Genomic DNA, 27,980 nt, shown 5'->3' on the forward strand with positions numbered 1-27,980 from the left:
CCTGGTCGCTTCATGACGCATTCCCCCTCTGTGTGAAAATGAAAATAACTGGCAAATTTCACAAAAAACTCAGAGAATCGCCTTCCACCGGCTTATAAATACTTATAAGTAGTTTCACAGTATTTGTTGTAGCTGACCTTCCTTTTCTTTGTGGTAGTTTCCATCATAAACCTGCACAGCTTGTGACTTTGCCGTTACTTGCAATTTTCTCCGTTGGGCATAGCATAGCAAAGACGGTGAAATATAACCTGTACTTGACCCGTGTGCAGCAGTTTGACAGGAAACAAACACAGCCCGGAGATGACAACTTTCCCTGCTTTCTTCACAGCCGTTGGATAAAAGCCAGATTTTTTTTTTTTCTTAGAAAGTGTGTGTCCTGTAGTGGTTTGACTTTTGAAAACTAGAGCCAATAAAAATGTGGGACATCGTCTCAATATGTGGGACGTGGGACAAGGGATAAAAATGCTGTGCAGCAGTCCCTCAAAGTGGGACACTTGGTCACACTATTGCTGAGGTTACTTGCGGTTTAATATTCCATGCGCATTGATTTAGAACGTGATTAGGTTAAACCAGGGGTCTGCAACCTGCAGCTCCGGAGCCTTATGGGGCTCTTTAGCTCCTCTCCAGTGGCTCCCTGTGGATTTATAAAAATGGAAATGAATAACTGTTCTTTGATTTCATTTTTATTTATCATTGTTGTAGGTCTATGGTACGACGGTACGACGGAGTATTAGTGCCATGTTGAGGAAAAAAAATAAATCTGAGATTTAGAGAATAAAGTCATAATATTATAAAGTAGTAATTTTACGTGTTATTTTCTTTTTTTATCGTAAAGTTATGACTTTATTTTCGTAATATTACGACTTTTTTTCTCGTTAAGTTATGACTTTATTCTCGTAATATTACAAAAAAAATGTTCTTGTTAAGTTATGACTTTATTCTCGTAATATTACAACTTTATTTCTCATTAAGTTATGACTTTATTTTCGTAATATTACAACTTTTTATTCTCATTAAGTTATGACTTTATTCTCGTAATATTACGAAAAAAAATTCTCGATAACTTTTGACTTTATTCTCGTAATATTATGACTTTTTTATCGTTAAATTACGACTTTTTTCTTGTAATATTATGACTATTCTGTAAATCTCAGATGTTTTTTCCCTCAATGTGACCCTAATACTGCGTTGTACATTTGCACTTTGGCCCTCCCTGCATAAGACTTATATACTTGGACTATAAACTGTGTTACCTTCATCACAATGATCAAATGTTTTGCGGCTCCAGACAGATTTTGTTTTGTTTTGTTTTTGCCTAAAATGGCTCTTTTGATAGTAAAGGTTGCTGACCCCTGCAGGGTTAAACTGTTGACTGGTGTGAGGTCCTAAACTTTTAAAACACACCTGCCAGCAAAACAATCATAAACACAAGGTGGGCTATAATAGTTCTCGTGACTATGGTAGGTTATTTAATTATGAGAAGATGAATCCTCTCTTTGCCTTCCTTATGTGGTGCAAGACTCGTTGCGCATGCGTGGCCCCATTGAAGCGCGCTCCGTCATGCAGCACCGCAGCAGCACCAGCAACAGCTACAGTGTGTAAAGTGAGCGTGCAGCGACCAGAGTCACTCCACAGACAGCAGGTAGGTCCAGAGACTGAGAAAACTGCGACTTTAAAACACACTTTTACTCGGTTTATGGTATAAAACAGCTTCGAGTGTGTTCCTCGGGATTTAGCTCATCACATTTGTTCTCCTCAACGTGTTTCTCCCTCCAAGCTGAACTAGTTTCTTGTTGTTACAGAGGAGAGAGAAAAGGAGCAGGACGAGTCTTGTAACGCACCATGGAGCCAACCTGTTGATGTAATATCTTCTTCTTTTTAGCAGTCATACCGGGTAAGTTTTTGTTTATTATTGCCTCTTTTCTCACTAAAGGAATGAAGCTGTATAGCTTATCAAAATAATGACAACATGATAGTCCCATGGGGCTTTTAGTGTGTTTGTGTTTTGCTAAATAGCAATCTTAAAATCGATCTAGATGGCATTTAATTTAATTTTTTTTTTTTATACTTTATTTTTTCCCTTTTTTCCAGGTTGTTTTCATATATGCATTTTAAAGTTCGTAATTACAATAGTTTATAAACCATTTTTAAAGTACACAAGAGAAAACAACTTCAAAATTCAAAATTGAAATAAAATTAAGAAAATAAATAATAATAATAATAATAATAATAATGATAATAATAATAAAAAGAAAGAATTGAATTAGAAAAAAACACACAAAAACAATACTAATACAAAAAAATTACAGTAATAATAATAATAAATTAAATTAATAAACAAATAAGTTAATAGAAAATAAAAGGGGGGCGCAAATATATAGTAATATCATTTACATGGGTACACATATGCGTCCTCCTCCACGTCAGGTCACCTCCAAGCATATGTATATGTGCATGCCTGTCAACCCATGTAGCTATATTTAGACATGGCATTTTAGCTCCACTTTATCATTGTGACATTCTTATCCCGGTTTAATAGTTTTGTTGTGCCATCTCTGAATGCTACATGTAGGAAATGTTATTGAAACTGACTCTGGATGACTGTGATAGTATCCGATTTGTTGCATTCCTTTCTCCCTGTTTTCTGTCAACAGGAACTTGCTCTCTTTAAATCTTGGAAATGAAAGAAACATTCCCACAGTGTGCCCCTCAGGCTGCATAGTGGGCCTGCCTCAGGTGTGAATATTTGTGACAGCAGCATCTATGTGAACGAAGCTTTCAGAAAATATAGTATGAGGTTTTGAAGAACCATCACAATGAAAATGAAACCTAAAGATGTGACTAATTATTGAGCTCAAAGTCTCAAAACCACAGAAATGAGGCCGTATAATCATCCTGGGAAACTTCCAGCGTTCCCATGAATTTAGCGTGTGGTTTCGCAGCTTGAGAAAACACATTAATTGTTGACATCCTGGATAGAAAATTTAAATAATCTCTTATTTGCAGAAGTTTGTTCATATTTGTTAGACTTTTTATGTTACATTGAATTGGTCCATTATATACATGTTTTTACAAGATAATTAGAGTTAGGAGTATTAAGAACAACGGCCCAGACATCATGTTCTATGTGCGATTTGTTCCTTCATGGATTCTGTTATGGATCCTACAACCTTGGTAAATGGCTTTTCTTTTTTTTACAGCAACTCCAATATGACTGAAGTGTTATGAGAACTAGCACTGTGTCCACAACCTTCTGTCTCAATATCTGTATCAGCCATCTGAGAATACCCAGTACAGTGTTTCATAACGCTGGGCTCATTGATATCTTAAAGGGATAGTTTGGGTGTTTTGAAGTGGGCTTGTATAAGGTATAGTCAGTGTATTACCTACAGTAGATGATGGTCGGCACGCCCCCCGATTGGAGAAACAGACAGGAGCTACCGCACGGAACCAAAACAATGTACTGCTGTGGACGGGGCCGGCAGTTAAACTTATTTTAGTCACCTAAAAAAATCTATGTCAGTTTAAGTGTAGGCTATATTTAGAATTAGGGATGCACCGATACCGATAACAGTATCGGGTATTGGGTCCGATACTGTGCTCATGTACTCGTACTCGTACTCGCAAAACGGCTACGATACAACGGCACTGATACCACTTTACGGCAGCGTGACGTTAACCTCTCATCAGCATCCTCATGCTCCACCTCCCCAATGGTGCGGACGAGACGGGTCGGTGGTTCGCCCGACCCTCACTTTCATTGCGCCACGGGGTTTTGCTTGCACCCTCTGACTCGCATGTGCATTAGACTCCTTGGTCCGTGTTTCAAGACGGGTCGGGTGGGTTGCCGACATCGCCGCAGACCCCTAGAGCCTTTTACGTGGGCCTAATCCCCGCCTTGGGGGCACGACGCAGTCGGGGCGCACTGAGGACAGTCCGCCCCGGTCGACAGTCGCACCAGGAGCAGGGGGCCCCGTCCCTCCCCGGCGGGGAGAGAGGGCGCAGCGAGCCCTAGTCCACGGTGCGGCAAGGTCCGGGCGGGGAGCGCTGTAAAGCTGCGGCCGCGAGCCAGTTTACCTTGCCGACAGACAGCCCTTTCCGTCGGGGAGTTGAAGCCGTTGTATCCATCTATGCTCTTGCTGGTCTACCGCTGCTTCGATCAGTTAGTTTGTGTTATTGTGTGACTGCCGTGTTCTGCAAGGTAAAATTCTGGTCTGGTTGCTTTGGAGAGCATAGATAACGGCTTCAGGTCCCTGTCGGAAACATAAACATATAGCTGTCTCACGGCAAGCTAAACGGGTGAAAATATTCTAAATATAGCGTTCACTTAAGCTGATATCGAGCCTTTCTTTTAGGCGGTTAAAATATGTTTTGCTGCTGTTTTGCACGGCAGTACATTGCTTTGCTTCTGTGCAGTAACTTGTGTCCGCTTCTTCTAACTGTGGGCGTGCCGACCATCATCTACTGTAGATAATACACTGACTACGGATAAGAACCTCATACAACCCCACTTCAAAACGCCCAAACTATCTCTTTAATGCAACAGGAGAGTTTATACTTCACTGAGAACATAATAGAGACAGGAAAAAGCATCGTCATGGGATGCCGTCAAAACAAGCTGTGTAGGCGACAAAGAGATAGCTGCCAGCCAAATGCTTCCACTCGCTCATACACATGAGATTTTCTCAATTACGTTAATAATTGACTGGGAGAAAGGTGAAAAATAGCCGTCTCAGTTTCCCGTGGCAAAGGTAACGTCTTCAAATGTCGCGTTCTGTTTGACCAGCCGTCTAAAACCTCTAAATATGAAGTTTACTTTCACATAAGACAAAGAAAAACAGCAAATCCCCCTCATTTTTTTTGGCATTATTGCTTGAAAAAATGACATTGTTGTCATTTGGATATTCTATACATCATCTCTGCTATTGATGGCACCAGTGGAAAAATATCTGAGTAACTGGAATTTTTTGAATGACCTCATATTACACAACTTTATATGTCACACTGTTTTCTCCATCATTTCTGTAGCTGTGAGGGAACCTAACTCCAGTCAAAACAAGTTGTCACATCACTGACGTAATAACCAGGAATCATTTGGATGATGGGCTGTCATGTGTAAACATCTGGCACACTCGCCGAAGGACTTTGGCATGGGGATTGTGTTTTTAGTGAAGATTCCTTTCTGCCAGGCAATGATCAGGCTTCTGTGGGTGTTTTGTCTGTCTGACTGGAAACCAACTAATGTCCCGCTGGTTTAAAGACACACAGACAGAGATAGAGGGGTAGAGAGAGAAACACAGCCAAAGTTGTTTACAGGACAAAGTTAAGTGCACAGTATTATCTCCTCGGGTAAATAATCAAAAGGTCAGAGGAAGCCCTCCCAAACATTTCAGCCAAATGTCTCCTTAAAATTGGTAATTTAATGTGAATGACCCAAGATAAATGTAGCTTCTCTGGTCTGAGTAGGATTTAAAGGGATCACTCCGATAGTTTGTCTTAATTGGGAACCATAGCAACCAGACCTAATGTTAAAGAAGATACTGTATAAATCTCCAAGATTGTCAGAGATTCATCGGAGAATCAGTCTTTTTAAGACATTTCAGTTTGTCCTGTCTTTATGCTTAACTGTCTCTGCTTTTACCAGAGCTGCATTCCCATCCCCTCTGCACCACAAACCCATGACAACAGCCACCACAGGGCACAGGCTAACTGCTGCTTGCCACTCTGTTAAGCTTTTTGCCTCACCAAAGGCGTGTATCAAGCTGTTACATCAACTTATGTTTGGAAAAACATGTTTTTCTATCAACATTAAAGGGAATCAATAACAATTATCATTCAAGAGAAAAAAAATAACAAGTGCCTGGGCTGCAACAGGAGTTGAAAATATTTGTGTCCCCAGGATATTTGTGCATTATCAATAAGCCCTTATTATTCTAATGATGGAGAGGTGTAAAGGACAGAAATACAGGAGGAAATGGACAGTAAGCTTGTTTGTGTGGCTGTTGCATCTGTGTTCATGCTTGTTTATGTGTGTTTACCATTGCTGTTTTTCAGACCTTTGCACATCTTTTAATTCGTTCAGTGATTCAAGTAGGTCTGGTGTTGTGCTCATTAATGGCAAACAGAAACAACAGTATTTGTTGGCCGGATTAAGAGTAGGGAAGTCAACGTCGTCGTAGCTAGTTCCATGAAAAATAGCCACAAAAAAAATGATTACTAAAATAATTGAGATTAATGCAACTGTTATGTCAAGTCAAGTCAATTTCATTTGTACAGCCCAATAAATCACACATTTGCCTCCCGGGGCTTTACACTCTGTACAGGAAACGACACCCTTTGTCCTTTACAGTACGACCCTCTTACCAGATAAGGAAAAAAACTGCTGTAATGAACTTTTGTTCTTGTATCTTGCAGTTGTTGGGACCTCAGTTGGTTTTCCCCTAGTCCGAAACATTCAGTGATGTACCCTATGTAGGCTTTTTGTATCTTATTGTCTCACCTACAGTATGTCTTGCTGCAAAACCACCTCTGAGGACATTAAGTTGAAGGTGAGTTGAGCAACTGTTCAAGATGTTGGAAATCAAACTCTTGGAACATCATTGTGGACAAACAATTGATTTTTTTTCTACAATTTTGAAAACTGATTTTTTTAATGCCAGAATCGATATATTTGCTTCATTTGAGTCTATACGGAAGTAGAAGGGAGTTTTTATGCTTTTATGACTTCAGGACTAACTACATACGTGCTGAAAATCAAACATTTTTACTGCATACATTTTTAGATATTTTACAAAGTAAAATACTCTAGAAGTGTACGATTTTAACATTTTCCCATAGTCTAGTGTTAAAAAAATCACAATAATTCGTAATATTGAATCGCAATACTTGGAAATTGCAATACAAATCGAATCGGCACCAAAGTATCGTGATAGTATTGAATCGGGAGATAGGTGTATTGTCCCTGCCCTACTAAGTAGAGGCACAGCTAGTCCAACCGGGTGCATTGCAGTTCATGGTCGGCGCTTTAACCCATAAAACAAAACTGCCATCTGGAACAGAAATTAACTAACCGGAACACAGGCTGAAACAAAATGACAATTTAGTCTGATGATCGTGTTAGAAGGAACCTAGAAGGTTTCAGTACCCGATGCCCTACTGCCCTGTCTCTGGATTTTACTTGTTTCATCAGAGCTGCATTCACTTCCCTTGCTGTGTGTGGCAACCGCTCGACAAGAGTCACGCAGAGACCAGCCTGTACTGGTGTCTTTGCACGCCTAATATAATCCTCAATCCAAATCCTTACAGCAACGAGCATCAACATGTTTTTATCTACAAGTTACGACAAATTCATACCAACAGAGCGGCTCTCTGCATTGTCACTTGCAGCTTTGTTTGAGATCCATATCAGTTTTGAAGGAACTCCTGTCACTTCTGTATTTTCTCTGTGGACTAGAAGTCCCTGGCTTTTGGTTTTGTTCTGCCAGAAGGGGATTTTCTACTAGATGAATGCACAAATCCTTCTGTCTAGCCGTGTAATAATGTCCATATTTGTACTTAAACTTCTGCACTTCTTCTGTGGAAATCAAACAATCCAGTAGAAACAAATAATTTCCCTGAGAAGACCAAGAAAAGGGGGGGATAAGTTCAAATATGTGTGCTGCTTGGTGTGTGATAGATGCTCCCTGGAGACCGTTTAGAAGTTGTTTATTAGCACCCTTGACTGATTACAGTTGGGTCTCATGCAACAAGCAATTGTTTTATTCTCGTGTGTGTATGTGTGTGTGTGTGTGTGTGTGTGTTTCTGTTGAACACCACATCACCCCATGTCTATTTATGGTGCAGCTGATTGGTTTAAAATGTCTCCTGTGTAATGGCCACAGTGCCTGTTCTCAGGATTGATCGACTCAAATTAGCCTGCACCATATTAGCTAAGATAATCAGTAAAGTGTTTATTTTTTCCCCTAATTAAGACAGAGGGCGGTGACATCTGCAGCGTGCAATCGTGTGTGTGTGTGTGTGTGTGTGTGTGTGTGTTTCCACTGCAGCTGCATCTGTCTTTCTTGGGAAAATGAACTAATGTTTGTTGTTTATCTCAGCAAAGAGGATGTTTGTGTGCTGATGCGTGCGTGCATGTTTTGTATCATGTATTTGTCTGTACAGCAGATGAATGGACTTTACTGCTGCGTTTTAGCCGTTTTTTGTGTGCGTGCTTGTGTCTGGCTAGTGTGTGATACTGTGTGACACTGATTTTTGTTTCTTTCCTTGTCCTTTTGTGTGTCATTTTTCAAAGGCATTGCAGCCAAAGCATGATGCATGTCAGTGAATGAGTGTGTGTCTGTATTTCAGCAGAAACTGGATGAGGAGCAGCGGGCATGAATCATTGATTAGCACGGCCAGGGACAGGATAGAGATCAGAGATGGGAAAGTAATTAGAGGTGAATTGTTCCCCACTCTCTCTCCTCAATTCAACATCTCCTGCCCTGCTCTGTGTTTATTACACAGAGAGAGAGAGTGTCTGTGCAGTGTACAGTATGAGGCTTTATGTGTCCTTATCTGCCAGTCACCCTTTACTTGCTCCATTAGGTTAGATTATCTGCAGGCCAGCATCTCTGAAGCCGGTTTTGCTGCCACAGTGTGTGTGTGTGTGTGTGTGTGTGTGTGTGAGTATGGCAGGCATGCTTGTTTGAACAGATTGCCCTTCTTGTATTTTAAATTGCACTTAGTCATGTTGGTATGCGTTTAGAAAAGAAGCAAAAACATGATTTTCTCTCTGGTTATTTTTTAGTTTTTGGGCTGCTAAAGATGTCATCTTAGGGTCTTGGAAATTGTGATTGTCATGTTCACAATTTTTTTATGTCTTAAAGGTTCAGTCTGTAGGATCTGGTGGTATCTAGCGGTGCGGTGAGGAGATTGCAACCATCTGAAGCTTCTCCCGTGTGCCAAGCGTGTTGTAGAGCTTCGGTGGCCGACGCGATAACGCGAATGGCTCTCTCTAGAGCCATTTGGAGCAGAGTCAGTGCGTAGAGTGTGTGTGTACGTGGGAAGTGAGTGGTGAAGCAAGAAAGAGAGAGTGGTGGCGACTGGAGCAAGTAACGTTATTGACTCCAGCCCAAGCAGGAAAAGTTAACAGTGATTGGTTTGAACGTTCTGGGCTACTGTAGAAACATGGCGGTGCAACATCGCGGACTCCGTGGAGAGAGGACCCGCTCCCCATGTAGATATAAACAGCTCAGTCTAAGGTAACGAAAACACAACGATTCTTTTTATGAGGTGATTATACGCTAAAGAAAACATACTTATTAATGCTATATTCCATTTCTTCCCCTAAATGTTTCACACTGGTCCTTTAACTACTAAATGATCCACTATGTTCACCTGTTAGTCGCTAACTGTCTGTTGTTTAGTGCTGGGAATTTAGTGTATAATGGGTTAATCAGAGCTTGTTGTTGACATACTCTCAGCTGACTCATGTTACCTTAACCAGGGTTCAGAAGTCCTGATGTTACCAAATCCGCATGCTGAATAATAATTAAATACTTTATACATGGCGTTTGATTTACAACCCTGTTGGGGTTATGTTGAGTTGTTAATCTCTTATATCTGTCCTGAGTTGCAGTCACATTCTTGCAATCGTGGTTTATAAATAATCTTGCGTCACCACCTTCAGCTCTGCCTTTGGCAGGCCTGAGGGCAGAGAGAGTATGCAGCAGCGTGCCTCTCTTGTCAAAGCATGTGTGAAAGAGATTGGGGGAGCGTCTCTGTTAGTAACATGAGCCCTGTGGGAAGGGCCGTGGGTGTGTACTGCTACATGACATGTCAACTTGCGTCTTTTGGTGCATGTAGGCGGAAGGGGAATTAGCTCAAATGGTAGAGCGCTCGCTTAGCATGCGAGAAGTAGCGGGATCGATGCCCGCATTCTCCAAGAATCTTTTCCACTGTGGATGCATACACTGTACTGAGTACAGTACAATGCTTTTAAGGGTAAGAGGATTCCTGCAGATTATCAGATACACCAGTGAATGCAGCGTGAAAGAGCGGTGTTGTCTTTGACCGTGTTACTGGATGAATGGCTATATTTGTTGCCAGGCAGTGGAGGTAATCTATAATCTGCCCACTGTAACATTTACAGTAGTACTGTACAACATATCTGAGCATCTACAGCACTTTTCTTTCTCAAACAAGTGTAAATAGTTAATAGGAGCAGTTTGAGTTCTTATATCGATATATCTATACTGTATATGACAAATATTTATTATAAATTGAGAATAAAAACGGTTGTATTATTAGTACAACATCACGTGATTTTCCCCTCAAGGTGGTGTAACTAACAGCTTTCAGTAGACGTGTCTGTTTTCTCACAGAAAGAGTTTGAGGAGAAGATGTATGGACAAGTTTCAGGAAACCTGCCAAAAATACTACAACTATGTGGGCAGAAAAAGCTGCACCTCTGAGTCATAGAGAAAAAGTAGACGACTCCTTCACACCCATAATGACATACTAGCCAAATGAATTCCTGCAAAGGTCGGTGAGCAATGTTTTAATTAGTGTTTGCCGTTTGTGTCGCGATGGAGTAAACATGTGGCTTGAAATGACTTCATTGCACACTCAACTTTCATTTGTATGTTCTCGGTCTACAGATCTAAAAATAGTCTAAAGCTGTACACTAAACCTGTGTGTCATTTAACTACCTTCAGCTGTGTCTTAATTTGGATACCTCCGTCAGTACACTTTACACTTTCAAATCTCACATGGCTGTTGTGCATTCACCAGTAGATCCACTGGTGATGGTCAGCCACGGATATCACGTCGCATTGGCAGTAATAAATTAACCAAATGGCAAATTAATGGCACATTTTTTTATCTGTTGAAAATGTACCTTAAAAGGAGATTTGTCAAGTATGTAATACTCTTATCAACATGGGAGTGGACAAATATGCTTGCTTTATGCAAATGTATGTATATTTATTATTGGAAATCAATTAACAACACAAAACAATGACAGGTATTGTCCAGAAACCCTCACAGGTACTGCATTTAGTATAAAAAATATGCTCAAATCATAACATGGCAAACTCAAACCCAACAGGCAACAACAGCTGTCAGTGTGTCAGTGTGCTGACTTGACTATGACTTGACCCAAACTGCATGTGGTTATCATAAAGTAGTCATGTCTGTAAAGGGAAGACTCGTGGGTGTTAAGGAATTATTCCTTAGGAAATGCCCCCCCCCCTTCCCTCTGTAATATATAATGAAACCATTTGCTGGGCACCCCAGGTCACTGGTCAGTCTCTAGCTGTGTCTAACTACCCACCCCGGTACATGTTGACGGCCTCTAATAATCGCCCAGCCTGTTTTCTTGTCTACCTCCCAAGGTTGGCGCAGAGCGGGGGAGAATCTCACACAACAGTGGCAGACATGCCACATTACTGACTCACTGATATCCATGTGTTGTTTTATAGACAATTACAATGTTTGGGTTATCTTGTCTGTTTGCCTCAGGCAAAAAGTCTTCTCTGAGGAGAGGCTCCTCAGAATTGGGTTAGCGGCACACTTGTTGACTTGCATTTGCTGAATCGATTCTCCTTGAACTCAAAACATAAATAAACCTCCAGTGTAAGTCATTCCTAATCCGGTCCACTTTTCAGTCTCCAATTAATTGCTCTAAAAATTCCTCCACAGTGGGTACCCATAGAACCCATTTTCATTCACATGTCTTGAGGTCAGAGGTCAAGGGACCCCTTTGAAAATGGCCATGACAGTTTTTCCTCGCCAAAATTTAGCACAAGTTTGGAGCGTTATTTAACCTCCTTGGAGAAGCTAGTATGACATGGTTGGTACCAATGGATTCCTTAAGTTTTCTAGTTTCATATGATGCCAGTATCTTCACTAGCTTTAAAACTGAGCCTGCCACAACCTCCAAAAGATCGATTGCGTTAATGCGTTAACGAAATTACTGGCATTCAAACGAATTTGCGTTAACGCGTTATCGCATTAACTTTGACAGCCCTGATAGTTAGGTGTTTGTCATTTCAATCGCAACCACTGCAGCTTCTTTGCTCGCCATTTTCACAAGTTTTAAATAGTTTGGTGGCCCCTCCCCTTCCGCTACGTAGCAAAGATGACGATCGTTGAGAGTGAGAAGTATCCAGCGTTCTACACTCAACGTTTTGGCCATTTTGAGTACAACATCTGGGTACTTAGAGAGCACTGCATTTTGCCATTCTTCTCAATGTGAACGCACTTCTGCACTGAAAATAGCAAATACGGAAGTACGAGAACTGAGACAGCATTTGACTTATCTTTAGAAGAGCAATGTTTCTTTATACTTACACATCGATAGGCATCAGAGGATATAATTATGCTTCAAATCTTGTGAAATGAAAAGTTGTGATTTCCAATTGAATTACCATTTTTTTCAGTGGGTTTGTGGTGTGGGTCTGTCTCGCTGTCTGTCTTTCCTGCTGTGCCTGAATGTGTTTATCTATTATACCGCTATTAAACTAAGATCAACACTGTTTAGGAAATGTATACAGCCTGGAGAGTAGCTGTGAGCAAACACTTCACCCAGAAGCCGTCAGAGACACAAACACACACACACAGAGTGCAGATATGACCATTTAGAGGCCTGTGATTACTGTTTACTCTCTAGAGTGTTTGAAAATGGGAAACATGACCATATCAAACACACACATATGCAGGTGCACTGATATATACACAGTTATCATTAAAGCCACACAGAATTAAATAATAAATTGCTGTTATTGAAAGGTGAATATCTGTTTTCGTCCAGTGAATATTTCCATTTAAACCCATAAGGGAATAACCATATGTGCCAGTGATCAATTATAGCTTATTAACTTGGCTCAGTTCTATCAGTTTTTAATTATATTTGCTTCCACAACATGTTTTGAACTGATACGATATCCCGCTAAGAGGTTTTACATTTCTGTTTGCCTCTTCTCCCTTATTAATCTAAAAAGAAATTGACACTTGGCAGCTCATTCATTTTTCATGAACAATATCTTCCTCCAGTGATATATGATTATCCGCACCACGGTGGCAGTCCTAATGAGGTGCACACATTCAGTATGGGAATCAGAGCTGCGCTTGTTCCAGTTGGCAGATCTCAGCTGTTATTCCTGCTTTGCTTTGTAGATCAGTCATTTGCCTGCTAGGGCTTGCAGGATCCAGAATGTGTTTCTCTGTATTATAAACTTAATAGTGTAAGACTAAACAAAGGAGACCTCCCAGTGACCTGTTTAGTTCTTTAGTGAAGTAAATATCACGTTTGGTTTCATGTTGCTGCTCGTTCTTTGACACTTTAACTGCATACACGCCAACATTATGATACCAATAAAACGTGATACAACTTCACAAAGAGGAAGCGCTATTATCTTAGTTGCACGTGTGGAAAGTTACAGTATGTATTGCAGCTTTAATATGAAATTTAGACAAAAAACAGTGTTCATTACACTTCATCCCTGGAGGTTGGGCATGGTTAGCCCACTAAAGGCAGGTCTGAACAACGAACGAATGAACGAAGAAGCACTTTCAATCAAAACATCATAAATTATACTACATTTTGACGGTGTGATTTATGGAGTTAATCAGACGTCACTTCCTAAAGTGCAGTGTTTTCAGAAGGCGTATTGATTTGAGTGACTGTCATGACGTCGTCTGGCTTTAAGATAGCCAAGAAAGTTGGCATTTCATGAGACAGGTTAGTCGACAAATAGAAAAAATCCAAATATAGCCAACTGCATTGCACTTTCCAAAACCTTTGTTATTGCTCTTTGCTCATTGGTTCAGCGTAGTGAAATGTTTTATAGTATGCTGGTGCTCTGCTCCCTCTCCCTCCTCCTCCTCTCCTCCAAGTACTCTCCCAGAAATGATGAAATCATGCGTACGTGTTGCTCACAACAAACTGTTCATGCACCCACACTGAGGAGCTAATGTAAAACACACCCTCTTACAGATTCGCAGTTTTTTTTTAGAAACATACAAAGACTTTTTTTTAAGAAGTTTAACAAGACGCCGCACATTTACGCATTCTTACACATAGGCACACGTAGGCTTTTGTTGTGAATGAGTCACAGTCTGACGAGGCTTCAGAGGAAGTGGCTTTAAGACAATCACTTACTCGCCCACATGCTGCTATGAAGCAAATGGATATGATTGATATTGGTGGTGGGAGCTGTAATTAAAAATGTTGATTAATCTGTGTGTTTAACGGTTTGTTCCAGACAGAGTGAGTTGTAAGTGGGAGACCAGACAGTCTGCAGTTGTTTTCATTTCAAAACTTGCAGCTGTCCAGCTGCCACTTGTTCTAAAGTGATAGAAGGATTACATTATCATAATCTAATGGGCTGGCTGGCTGGGCCTTTATTTATTTTGGTGCAGTTTTTCTAGTAACTTATTACATAGCTTTGTTGAATACTTGATTCTGATTGGTCAATCATGGTGCTCTACAGTCTGTTATTTCTTTAAAGCAGACCGTTGCTATCTATAACAGACCGTTGCTATGGGCGCAGTTCTGATGTCCGACTCTGGCGGACTGTATTTGTGTCAAATTATTGATTTACTGAAGTAAGTAGCCGTGTAATAAGTTGGATAATGTAGATTTAGCAGGTCATTGTTGTGAAATAAACCCTCCCTCAGGGCGATGCAAGAGCCTGTCTGGGTTTATTTCTCAACAATGACTGGCTCGTTGTACATTATCCCTTACTTAGCAAGTACTATTACTAAATACAGTAGTGCGATCATTTTTTTGGAGCTGATGATGGAAGTAACTAACGCATGAGCCGTCTCGCTTCTTTCTCATCTCTGTTGAGAGTTGCACATGCGTAGTACGGATCGGGAAGGATGTACAGATCGGGAGGCGAATGACACGTGTTGTTGTTGTTGTTGTTCCTGTGTAGCTGATAAATTATATGATAACGTGATATCAGATTGGTGCATAGACTTGCATACTCGTTGTTACCCGATAGCATTTTAGGTTATAGCTGTAGTTATTTTGCAGATTAAGATCTTACTTTAAAAACATACGACTTTGTAGCTTATTACCCATTTAAAAGAAGCAATGTTTCATTGCAACCCTTCGTCACTGCTTGCATAATTCTACCAGTCGTGATCAGTTCTACCAAAAGTGTTTTTCTTTTCTTTGTAATTATATAACATATAGTATATAGAATAACTTTTAGAGGTCTTATTCAGTTATCCTTTCCATCACCTTGTGAGAAACACTGGTCGCACTGTCCAACAGCATATAAAGTAATCAGAGTTGGCATTACATGCTTTAGCTACAACAATGAAATGCCTAGAAAGTGTTGATGGGGCTCAAGGTGACTGCTTCCTTGTGACGTTGAAGATGTGGATGGGATAAATTGAACAAATGCTGATCTCTTGTGCCCTCTGGTGGAGAGAGTTTATCTCTCTGTGTCTGTGTTTATTAAGATTTGAATACACAGTCATCACAAAATGTTCAATGCACACACAGGCATGTACAATACATAGATACATGCATATACACATACACACAGTACGTCAATGTTATGCTAAATCTGTTTCACCTATTTGTTTGCAGATTTGATTTAACCTGAATTTAAAAGCTTAACCATGAACAGCATCTGCTGCATTACAAATGCAGAATGTAGAAGTGTATTTTGAATGTGAATATCTCCTGTTACTTTTAATAATGCCTAAAAGCTTGGCAAATCACATTAATTTGTGCTTATACACACATTTGCTTTTATTTCAATTACAATATTGACATTATTATTATTAAAGTAACAACCCCCTCATGTCTCTCCCTGTCTGTCCTCCAGGATGTGAAGATGCCACATTCTTTCAACTCCTTTTCGACGGAAACTCTCATCTCGATATCCTCCCCTTTGGATTCCCTCTCTACCGCCGTGTGGCCTACAGAGCCGTACTTAGCACACAGCTTTATCGCCAACATCAGCAACGTCAGCAGGTCAGGCCTCCTTCGCTGCACCTATAAGGAAGACTTTAAACGTATTTTACTACCTGGTGTGTACATTTTAGTCTTCCTGCTCGGACTTCCTCTCAATGCTACTGTCATACTAAAGATATGGAGGACTCGGCCCAATCTGTCCAAAAGCAACATCTATATGCTCAACTTGGCCATAGCCGACCTCCTGTATGTGATGTCACTTCCCTTGCTCATCTACAACTACGCCAGTCATGACTACTGGCCCTTTGGGGAGTTTGCCTGTAAAATGGTCAGGTTTCAGTTCTACAGGTGAGATACTTGACTGAATATTGGCTAATTATTTCCGTATACAGCTATGTGTTGAAAGTATTCCATCATTTTCTAAAACGTTAAAAGATTTGACTTAACCGTCTTTATTTTTTCCAATTTTCCTGTTTTAGTAACCTGCATGGCAGCATCCTCTTCCTCACCTGCATCAGCGTGCAGCGCTACGTGGGCATTTGCCATCCTATGGTGATGTGGCAGAAGCAAGGTGGTCGCAAGTTGGCGTGGTACGTCTGCGGAGGGGTATGGCTGGTGGTCTGCGTACTGTGCGCGCCAACTTTTTACTTCGCCGCGACGGGAATCCAGCGAAACCGCACAGTGTGTTACGATTTAAGCACGCCAAAGAGGTCGTTAGATTACTATCCCTACGGCATGGCTCTGACCTGCCTCGGCTTCCTGGTGCCTTTCGTGGGCGTGATGGTGTGCTATTGTCGGATGGCCCACATCCTCTGCCGCCCGGTGACCTACCAGGGTGTCTCCATTGGTACTGGGGAGAAACGGGAGAAGGCGGTGAGGATGATCATCGTGATAGCGGCGGTGTTCTGCATCAGCTTCCTGCCGTTTCACCTCACCAAGACGTTGTACCTGGTGGTGCGTACTCTTCCTAACGCGCCCTGCGAGACTAGAAACATGTTCTCGATCATCTATAAATGCACCAGGCCGTTTGCAAGCATGAACAGTTTTCTGGACCCGATTCTGTTTTACTTCACCCAGCCACGCTACCGCCGGAGCACCAGAAGGTTTATGCTCAGAGTCACCACCCTCAGGGACAAGGGCACCAGTGTGTGAGCCAACAGGAGAGCATATACTGCAACAGTATTCCTTAAAGCAAAGGAGGATGCAAAGTAGTACATGGTTGCTGAGTTTCCTCTTGATTTATGCTTTTACCTACTACTCACTGCAACGAACAACCGTACCTTCCTAAGAGGTTTTAAGAAAGATTTAGAGGTACTGATATATCAAGAAGACTTCTGAAATGCAAAAATGAAGGTTGTAATCTTTCATCATTGTACGATGAAAGGTGAACATAGACTGAGAAAACTAGGAGGAGATATTCTGAGAGCTAATCTTGAATTGACATTAACCATCACAGTGTATTTCTCTTGTCTTTATTTCATTATTATTGTAGCTGAGGAGTGCTGTACATGTGCTACACATACCGTCAGTAGACCAGGGCATTCACATCCTGCGTTGTCCCTTTTATCTGTGAAATGTTTACTTTCAGTCTCCGCTGTGCGCTGGGCAGTAAAAGAGAAACTTTATCTACTTTTTTTGTAAATAATCCTATTTGTTTGACACTGTGAACCACGATATGAATAGAATGATAATGCTCTAACATGATAAAATAATGAGGCCTCCGCAGTCTATATAGAACTAGAGGTGAAATGTGTGTGATGTGGAGAGGGGGTAAAAGAAATGGTGAAAGAGAAGGAAAGATAAATACATTTATTTTTTGGGGGATGAAATCCACCATGGCTCAAAGCCATTTAAAATGCTCAAAGTGATTGTAAATGTTTATAACTGCTTGTTAGAATTGCATGAAGCACTTGTGTGGGGAAATGTGCATCTTTATATGGAGTGTTACATTTTCATATTCTGCTGTTTCTTTCCTAAAAGTTGTAAGACTTGTTGTTGCACGCTTTCACCACTGGATGGTGTGTGCACTCCACTGCCGTAACCACGCTGCACTGAAATGCTGGCTCTATACTTTCTAAAAATGGTTATTAGGATAAGATCTTAGCTACTATAATCGGAGATAAACCGATGCCAACAAAACTTAAATATCCAGCTTATAGCACACTAAAACAGGCCATCAGTCTACAGTTTTCTTCACGTCCCAACACATTTAAAATTTGTTATCAGATGCATTTGATGCTTAGAAGGAAGGAAAAATGCAATTTACGGACTTGAGGGTCTAAATTAAGGCTCAACCCTGCAATTTTCCACTTCCTGTTAGTATGTGAACCCTTCCCATGAAATTAGGATTTCTGTTCCATGAAATCACCTCTGCTGATGGACGTTGGGTATTATTAGAGACGATAGAATAAAGAATGAATAATAGGGCATAGAGCCATTAATGAAAAGGAGCTCTGTACACTTAAAGAGCAGCTCTAGTGTGAATTGTTTAGTACTTAGTACTGTTTTAATAGCTTTATCTGGACACAATACAGTCTAAATGTGTACAGTCCATACCTTAAACTTCCTTCTACTATTTCCTGTGGAGTTATACCAAGTAACTGAGTTACTGAGTTCATGAAATGAACATAAATACAGATTGTGTTGTAGTTGGTTGTAACTGCATTTTGCTGTAGCTTAATGTTAATTTAACTTAATTCAAATTTTAATGTTTTAAGTAATTTAGTATAAGTATATAGTAATATATTAATCCTCAACTTGCACTAAACTCCCCCAGCCTTAAGATCAGGAGCTCGTGTGGCCCTCTCTGATTTGACAATTTGATATCATAATTGAACTGAAATTACTAGAATAATCATAATTTTGATTTGTAAATACATGTGATTTGAATTGCTCTGAAGCCACTGTAACAGAAAAACCTTGTTCAACTTTGAAAACACTTGGTTTTGCACCCATGAGGGAAGACTTGCTGTGCATATTGGTTTAATGTGAATATGTCATTTTCATGCATTTTAAATGCATGGAGCATTTTGACCACAATATATGTGCTTAAAAATGTTGAGAACTTCCTAATATACGTATATGTCCAATGTAGTAATATACTGTATGTTATGTAGTAATATACTGTATGTTGTGCTCCTGGCTTCAGCAAAACAAAAGTGAATGTGTAGTTGTTGTTGTTTATGTGTCTGTTTGGTTTAATATTTGCAATGTCTGATTTTTTTCTGTCAGAAATGTGTGTGTGTTTGGTCCGTTCAGAGAGATTCAGATGACTGTCAGATCCACTGTGCCAACATATTTGTGTCAATCAGTATTATTTAGAAGAATTCCTATTTTTGTAAAATACTGTACCACAGAGTAGTATCAGGAATATTATTTTATTTTTGTTACATAGATATAATTATGTTGATAAAAATTAACATTTATCTTTGTATATATTTTTTAGTTTGTTTATTTTCTTACCACCATGCAGCCCCCTTGAGCTGCTCGTGTAAATGTTTTTTGATGTAATGTAATTGTTATGATGTTAATGTAACTGAAAACAGCCATTAAAAAAACATCACGCAGCCTTATCATGAATGCCTCCTACTACTACTTCATTCAGATAAAAGTCATTTTCTAATGAATATATATTGTCTATATTATCTTTTTCACAACATGAACTTTGTGTTGGTTGCTCTTTTCCCTACTCACACTTTCTGCAAAGTGGGCAACTTCTCCAACTTACACAGTAACACAATTTTACCTAGCAACATGACGGTGTCTGTTACAGATTTCCTTGAAATTTATTGGGCAAAATGAAAATCCCAAAACTTAAATCTGAGCTTCCAAACTGTATAAACAGCCAACAGTTGGTGAATATTTAAGGAAATACTTTGATACCCCATATCTGGGGTGACCAAACATACGGTGGTGAAATGTTTAAAACACTAAGAATAAAACTAGAATATGGCATGAGCATATTTCTAATAAATTGCACTGCATGTACATTGCACATCCTAGTTGAAACACTAGATGTTAATTAAATTTAGTGTCTTAACCTCTTGGCACAGAAACCAATATTTTACCATTTCTGCCTGTTCCGTTTGGTAAATCTTAATATTAGACTTACAGATTTACATCTTACATTTGCATTTCCATTTGCATTGTAATCTTTTAAATTGGTCCTTAGGCCATGAACAGAAATCAATATAGGTATTTGGCAATTTCTGTCTGTTTTAAGTAGGGCTGTCAATCAATTAAAATATTTAATCGCGATTAATCACATGTTTGTCCGTCATTAATAGCGATTAATCACACATCTGTTCAAAATGTACCTTAAATGGAGATTTGTCAAGTATGTAATACTCGTAACAACATGAGTGGGCAAATATGCTTACTTTATGCAAATGTATGTATATATTTATTATTGGAAATCAATTAACAACACAAAACAAATATTGTCCATAAACCCTCCCAGGTACTGCATTTAGCATAAAAAAATATTCTCAAATCATAACATGGCAAACTGAAGCCCAACAGGCAACAACAGCTGTCAGTGTGTCAGTGTGCTGACTTGACTATGACTTGCCCCAAACTGCATGTGATAACCATAAAGTGGGCATGTCTGTAAAGGGGAGACTCGTGTATACCCATAGAACCCATTTTCATACACATATCTTGAAGTCAAAGGTCAAGGGACCTCTTTGGAAATGGCCATGCCAGTTTTTCCTCACCAAAATGTAGCATGAGTTTGGATTCCTTAGGTTTTCTAGTTCCAAATTATGCCAGTATCTTCACTCTAGCTTTAAAACTGAGCCCGCTATGAGGTAGAACATCGCAAGTTGTGTTAATGCGTTAAAGAAATGAGTGGCGTTAAAACAAATTTGCATTAATGCGTCATTATCGCGTTAACTTTGAAAGCCCTATTCAGTAGTGCTGTGTAGTTATTTTGATAGAAAATTAACCTTCTATAGCACATGGGGTTTTCTGGTCTAGGAACACGGATTTTCTTGCAGTGCAACTGGTTGAAAACTATGCATTCACTATTATTTGGGCAGAGACTCCTTATATATATGGCCCACAATTACAAATGTTTGGGTACTCCCTGGGTTAATTGGTTCAAATTGTGTAGGGTAGTTTAGCAGAAGTCCATTAAGTGACCTGTCGTTTAAGAGGTCAGACTGTGGAGGGCGCTGCAGGCGGCAGCTTCTCCTCTCTGAGGGAATGTAACACAGAATTCCTCTGTGGAACAAAAGGACCTGTTAACCAGACAGCCACATGGGAAGCACCACAGAGGGGTTATTGTGCATGAGTGAAAACTTTTTTTCTTTGTTTTTCTCCCCCCACCCACCCTGAATGCTGACACTCTAATTCACCAACATCATCATAACACACTGTGGTATTAGCTGGATATGCATTGTAGTGCACCATTCTCAGGCTTCCTCAGGTCTCTACACTGGCTCCATGTCTCTCAGAGAATTGATTTCAAAATACTGCTGCTGGTTTACAAAGCACTAAATGGTTTAGGGCCAAAATACATTTCTGATCTTCTGCTATGTTATGAATCATCCAGACCTCTCAGGTCATCTGGACCAGGTCTGCTTAGTGTCCCCAGAGTCACAACTAAACATGCAGAAGCAGAGTTCAGTTTTTATGCACCAAATATTTGGAACAAGCTTCCAGAAAACTGCAGGACCAACTCCAACTCTGAGTTCTTTTAAATCAAAGATTACAACTTTTCTGTTTGCTGCTGCCTTTTATTAAACCAGATAATGATCTTATACTGCACTATTTTAGTTTCTATCCTAGCTTTTATTTTTAACTTGTTTTTATTTTCTAATCTTTAATGTTTTAATGTTTTTTATGTTTTTATGTTTTTATTCTGTCGCAATGTTCTTGACTGTTTATGTAAAGCATTTTGAAATGCCCTGTTGCTGAAATGTGCTATACAAATAAAGCTGCCTTGCCTTGCCTCTGTGAGCCTTTTCCTCTAAAGACAGAAATACTGACTTCATACTGTATCTTGGAAATTAATATTGTGTTTATAGTGATATGTTCCTTGGAATTTTTTTTAGAAAGGCTGCAGGTCTAAAATATGTAATTTTCTGTCTAAAGCTACTGTCTTTTTCTCAAGAGAAAGGGCTATAATTACATCTAGTTTGTCCACAGTTATCTGCCTTTTCCTATCAAACAAGAAAAAAAAACACAGCTTTTCCTCTGAATCCCCTCGGGGGCTATGACAGCCCCCCTATCCCCCTATAGTCCCGCCCACCTCCTCTTGCTCTATCTCAGGCATTAACATGCAAAAAACAACATAAGTCAGGGAAAACCAAAATCATGCCAAAATAAGGAATCCACAAACTGTGGATGTTTTTTTGGGGAGAATTAAAACAGTGGATGATGCGTCGACCACCTTTGCAGGCGTGCAAAAACCTGGGCTAGAAATAGTAAGGGATTATTAACAATGGAGAAGTGTTTGTGAACAGGTTGGGAAAGTTTTTGGCAAAAAAAAAGAAGAGCTTTTCCTCTTTGCACGGATGCGGTTTCGAGGAATGGACAACATGTAAGTTTTGATAACAGAGCAGGACGCACCTACTGAGCAGTTTATCACCTGGTTCACTTTGAAGCGTTGCAAACAATTTGTGTTTTTAATGTTTTCATGTTTTCTGGGAGTGGAAATGGACCACAACTCCAAAAGGTGCTTCTTGGATCTGTAATAATATCCGTGGAGTTAAAAAAAAAAAAATGTGCATGTGTGTGAAAATCTAACAAAGACATGAACAATGGCAGAAAGAGAGAAGAGGAAGAAGAATGCGGCCGTGTATCGAAGCGTCTCTTTCAAAAAGTTGGGCTCCTGGAGCGCCAACAGGAGAGAAGAAGAGCAGCAGCAACTCAAAGCAGAGGACTTGGAAGCAGCTGGTAATGTCAGTGTGTCAAGAAAAGTTTCCAAAATCTCTGCCACCGCCACCGCCAGCCTCCTTCAGACCGCAGACCCAACAAAGAGAGGCTCCTCCACTCCTCTCTCCTCTATTTCTCCATCCATCCGACAGCTCACTGAGAAGTTCAGCAGCAGCAGAAGCTCCGGAGCCTCACCGGGAGACGGCGCAGCGGTGACGCCGAGCAGCAGCACTCTTCCTCGGACTAGAGGCTCCAGGAGTGACCGGTCTCCTTCTCGGAAGTCTTTCCACGAGGACAGCGGTGGTGCATATTTCCAGGATAGCGATACTACTGCTGCAGAAACAGACAACAAAGTGCAAAAAAAGTTTCACTCTGACACTGAGGAGAAGCTTTTTACGCCTTTATCAACCGACAGCAACTCTGGTAAGAGAGATTATGATTCACACATTAATGCATGTTCATCTGATGCCAGAAAGACTTTGACTGCAGATGAGGAAGAAGAGTATGTTACAAGTAGAGCACTCTGTAAATCTCACAGGAGTTATCTCCCTACTACACACCACACTGACTTTATCCCCTTGCACTCTGACAAGTGGCCAAGTGTCACCAAAATTAGACAACTTTTTGATGAGAGACAAGGCCAAGCTACACCTAAGACTGACTCTTCTGAGAATTTAAAAGCAGCCGGTGGTGGAGGACATCCGTACGAGCTCAGCCCCGGTGAGGGTGCTCCTATCTCGGATAGAAGTGACAAACTCTCTGATATTGAAGCCGGTAGCCTGTCTTTGCACGGCAGATGCATAGTTGGAGCACAAAGCCGAGAAAGCAGCACTGCTAAGGAGACTTTTTGTCACGGTATGGACTTTTCTTCCAAAGCTGACCACTCAAATGATGAGGAGGCAGACTTAGAGACACAAAGCTCTATCAACGACAACGTTTCTGGCGTAAAAACTTTTCAAAGCGGCAGCAGTAGCAGTCGTAGTTGCACTGGGGGTAGTCATTACCAGAGGATTAACCCATCTGCATATAGTCCCAGCACTGAGGCAGAGGCTACCCACAAGACCCCCAGAACGACAGGGTTGACATCTGACCCCAGCCCTGACCTTCAACCCCCTGCTACTTCGTCTCGGAGTCGATCGGAGAGCTTGGACACCTCCTCCTGCTCCTCCTCTCTTCAGCGGCCGACAGTGAGGGAGAGAAGGGATAGACAGGGGGTCGGGCTGCCCAGGGATAGTTTACATTCCTCACATAGCTCCTCTAGAGCGCCAGCCCCCACCTCCTCCTCTGCCTCCCCCTCCTCTGCTCCAGCTCCAGATAAAGCCATTACCTCCTCCTCTACTGTAGCTCCCTCCGCCGAGCTAAGAGTCCCGGCAAGAGTTGCCTCTCCCCTCAACTCCCGCTGGAGGTTTAGCTCTGGAGACGAGGAGGAGGAGCACGCCAGGAGAAGAAGAGGAGGCGGTTGGAGTGTTCCCTCCGGCTCGGCTCCTTCCATCTCCCACAGAGCAGGAGAAAGGGGCGCCCCTGAGCGAGCAGGTAGCTGTTTATCCCGCAGTAAGAATGGCTGGTGGGGTGCTAAGGGCATTGGCAGGTCTTCAGGCAGTGAGGAGGACAGCCCCGGTTCTTTAGGCCCCCACAGTCGAGAGGCAGTGCGCCGCCGCTCGCTGAGAAAGAAGAAGAAGGTCAGCGGAGCTGCTCTCACGACAGGCCGTGATGATTATGACGATCATGATGGCGAATCAGAAGACAGCGACAGTGATACGGCCTTGACAATGGAGCACTTAGAGAGGCACCACCAGCAAAACACAGGAGGAGAATATGTGGGAACGGTTACTCGGAGCCACTCGACAAGAGATCCCAGCGGTCACAGTAACAGAGCCAGGGTGCAGCAATGGGAGCGCATCTCCTCACCTGTGACGTCCACAACACTTCCTGGTGTGTCACGGGTGTCAAAGGTCAACATCCCCCCATTTGTTTCCAGTCCTGGAGGTTCGCGTTGCAGCAGCCGATACTCCAGCACTGAGACGCTGAAGGAGGAGGACCAGGCGGGCTGCGCCAACCGTGCAGCAAATGTTGGCGGAGCGGGAGGCAACACTAGCAGAGTTGCATCCTCATCCATGCTGAGTAAAACTTACCATGGGAATTTCACCATGTACCGCTCCCCAAGCTTTGGCCATGGGGATAACTATTCTCGTAACCCTCTGCGGGTGCGCCCCAAGATTGTGCCTACAGTCACCCCCTTATCTAGTGTACTTGCCAGAGAAGGTGGGGTATCTGCAGGGGTCAAGGGTAGTGAGAGCACGGCGTTGAGGAGGACAACAGCAGGGGATGGGGTGGCTGATAATGATAAAAACCAAATATCCTCGTCCAACCCTGATATCACCTCAGAAACTATGTCCCTCTTAAGCTTTTTAAAATCTGACTTGTCAGAACTCAAGGTGCGGAAAACGAGTGGAGACAAATCCGGGGTCGTGGAGGGGTCGTCAGTGTACAGGATGGGCTCACGGACTCACGGAGGTACCCTGCTACCTTCTGGTCGTCGGCCGTCACTGAAAGACCTGACCGCCACCCTGCGGCGTGCAAAGTCCTTCACTTATTCAGACAAACCCACAACAGCAGTGAGGTGTTACTTGACAGGTGGCGCCAAGAAGAGGAGCTCCTCTGAGCAGCAGCTCGACTTGGATGGCGAGGGGGATGGAGGGAGGGTGTTGGTGTCAGATAGGGAAGTAGAAAGTGATGGAGGTGATTTTAGAGTTGGAAGAAAGAGGGATTATGGATTTGATGATGAGGATGAGGAAAGAATGCCAACTCCGTTGCAGGAGAGGTATGTGCAGGAAGCCAGGCAGGTCATTCGAGATATCTGCCAGATGAGCACTAGAGAAGATGATGATGTAGACGTAAGGAGAACTGACGATGATTTGCGGGATGAATGTCTCCAGGTCAAGGATACAAATGAGGAGAAGAAAGCAGGAGTGAGCGTTAAGGAGCAGGCAAAGGCCGATCAAGAGGCTGAGTTTAAGAACATAAAAGACAGGGATAAACATGAGAGGGAGAGAGAGAACAGGGAGAGGGAGAGGAGCGAGAGGGATGGACAAAGTATGCAGTTGGAGAAGCTAAACAGGAGTGGCACAGAGTACAGGGAGAAGGCAAAGAGACAGAGCAGAGAGACGGAGAGAGCCTTGCTGAAGGGCGACTCGGAGGAAAGCATGTTCTACGACCGCTCTGTGGATGAGCTTTCAGGCCACGAGTCTAGTTTAACAGATGAAGGGATTGTAACGGAGCCAGAGACGGGCCCCAGTGACCCCTCCGAGAGGTCATTCCTGGGGTCAGCAGGGGTTAATTTGGGGTCAAGGATTGCTAGGGATGTGCTAGGGCAGCCTGTCACCGTATGGAAGCAATCGGCTCTCCATAAGGTGGAGGCGTTTAAGCAGGAGAGGGAAGAGATGACGGAGAACAGCGTGCATTGTACAAATCGTCTGAATGAAGTCAGCGCACCTCCCTCCTTGCCTCCGGCCCGTTTGGCTGAGAGTGACAGTATCATCATGGAGCTGAGCAGCACTGCTGGTATCAACAATGTCAACACTACCAGTGAGGAGATCAACACCAACAGCGCTGTGTCGCAGAGGTCAGCAGGCACCGCAGGAGGAGGAGGACTTGAAGCCCCTGCGACACCAAGTTCAGTCCGTCGAAGGCGCAAGTTCTCCCCTTCTGGTAATAACAACACAAGCTCTGATTCCAGTAATGGCAGTAATGCAGAGTCAACAATAGCAGCTGTTGGAAATGGGGAGTCCACAGTCTACCGCTCTCTCAGTGACCCTATGCCTCAGCGCCACTGTTCAGTGTCAGAAGAAGGGAATAACAATTTTTCCTCTGTGGACAGCAACCTGTTAGGATCCCTGTCTGTCAAAGGAGGAGGAGGTGCTCTAGATGCCTCCGCTGTGGCCGCTTTGTCAGAATACAAGGGCAGCGTGGCCAGTGACTTGTCAGTTTACAGCGATGGTGGGCTACGGGACGAAGGCGTTCGTGACTACAGTGGGGTGATCAGGAGCATTGTGGCAGAGCCAGGTGCAATGGACAGGCTGATGACGGACGACCATGGCAATGGCAAAGCTCCCAAGAAGAAGTCGTTCAGTGACCCCAGTCGCCGTAGCGATGCCCCTTTACTTTCCCAGAATGACCCTCAATTCAAAGGTCAGACCGGCAGCACTCAGCCAATCAGTGAGCTGGATCAGCCTGGCCAGATCCCACCTTCCAGCAGTGAGCCAATCCTGAGCGAGCAGAGAGGAGAGGAACTGTGGGAGCCAGAAGTGAAGCCTAAACACGCACTGCCGACACAGCCAAATATAAAAGTCAAGAAAGCTCGTTCCCAGTCTGAATGCACCCCCCACACTGATATCCACGATGATGAAGATGATGATGTCATAGACGAAGGTGAAGAAGAGACAGAGGTGCAGAAGTTTAACTTTAACCTCAAGCTGGCTGAGGTTCTGTCCCCTAGAATGGTTCGTCGGCCCACCAGAAAGCGTCCGAACAGGCTGGCTCAGTTTTTCCCACATGAGGACCCATTTGAGCCCCCAGAACTGGGTTCAGAGGAGCAGGAGGATCACAGAGACCAAGCCGACCTCACCCCTCCTCTTCCATCACTGCAATCCAAACCCAAAGCCAGACCCAAGCATGTCCGCCACGCCAGCGAACCCGCCACCTTTATCCCCATATCCCCACCTCCACAACTTCAGCCGCTGAAGGAAGTGGATTGCCTCGCCGTCCGACCCGCCGCAGAGCCTCCGACCTCGAGTAAGCCTCCAGGAGACGAGGCCCCATCTCTGGAGGATGTGACCCAGAAATATATTCTGCAGCTGAGCGCTGCTGAGGGCCCGGGGCCTCTTCCTGCAGCCAGGGATGGAGCAGAAGGTTCAGTGTCGTCTTCAGAGGGGCCCAGCGAGACCGGCACCAGTGGAATTACAGAAGCTGGACCACAGAAGAAGAGCACAGAGGACACTGCATCCATAGCTATCCCACAGAGGACCAAGCCCAGAGTGGTGAGTCCACTTTTATAACCATTTTCAATGCTGCGTGTGTGTGTGTGTGTGCAAGTGCAAGGTTGGCATGCTCAGTGCTCTCTTGTTGCATGGTGTCTTTGAGTTCTGGTGATTCGTGCTTTTAAATTTGGTTTGCCCTTAATGTTGTCTGG

The 27,980-nt window shown here is 42.5% G+C and overlaps 2 protein-coding genes across 2 annotated transcripts in view; both read left to right on the forward strand.

The window, feature by feature from the left end:
* Window positions 1-1,546: 1,546 nt before the first annotated feature.
* Window positions 1,547-19,485, forward strand: p2ry6 (pyrimidinergic receptor P2Y6). The gene is made up of 4 exons (XM_074641879.1): window positions 1,547-1,642; window positions 1,803-1,894; window positions 15,825-16,261; window positions 16,393-19,485. The coding sequence occupies exons 3-4, from the start codon at window positions 15,834-15,836 to the stop codon at window positions 17,063-17,065; spliced, it is 1,101 nt and encodes a 366-aa protein (XP_074497980.1). The 5' UTR covers window positions 1,547-1,642; window positions 1,803-1,894; window positions 15,825-15,833; the 3' UTR covers window positions 17,066-19,485.
* Window positions 19,486-22,677: 3,192 nt separating this feature from the next.
* Window positions 22,678-27,980, forward strand: part of arhgef17 (Rho guanine nucleotide exchange factor (GEF) 17) — a 71,268-nt gene continuing 65,965 nt past the window's right edge. Inside the window, exon 1 of the mRNA XM_074641878.1 lies at window positions 22,678-27,828. Within this exon, the coding sequence (XP_074497979.1) occupies window positions 22,678-27,828 (5,151 nt within the window). The remainder of the gene's footprint in view (window positions 27,829-27,980) is intronic.

Source organism: Sebastes fasciatus, chromosome 7 (genome assembly GCF_043250625.1).
Source record: "Sebastes fasciatus isolate fSebFas1 chromosome 7, fSebFas1.pri, whole genome shotgun sequence".
NCBI lineage: Eukaryota > Metazoa > Chordata > Actinopteri > Perciformes > Sebastidae > Sebastes > Sebastes fasciatus.

What these genes read in the sequence shown, in the direction of transcription:
- p2ry6 (XM_074641879.1), top strand. Translation starts at nt 15,834, where the DNA reads ATGCCACATTCTTTCAACTCCTTTTCGACGGAAACTCTCATCTCGATA. An exon ending in GTCAGGTTTCAGTTCTACAG is followed by an intron (nt 16,262 to 16,392) that starts GTGAGATACTTG and finishes TTCCTGTTTTAG; the next exon opens with TAACCTGCATGGCAGCATCC.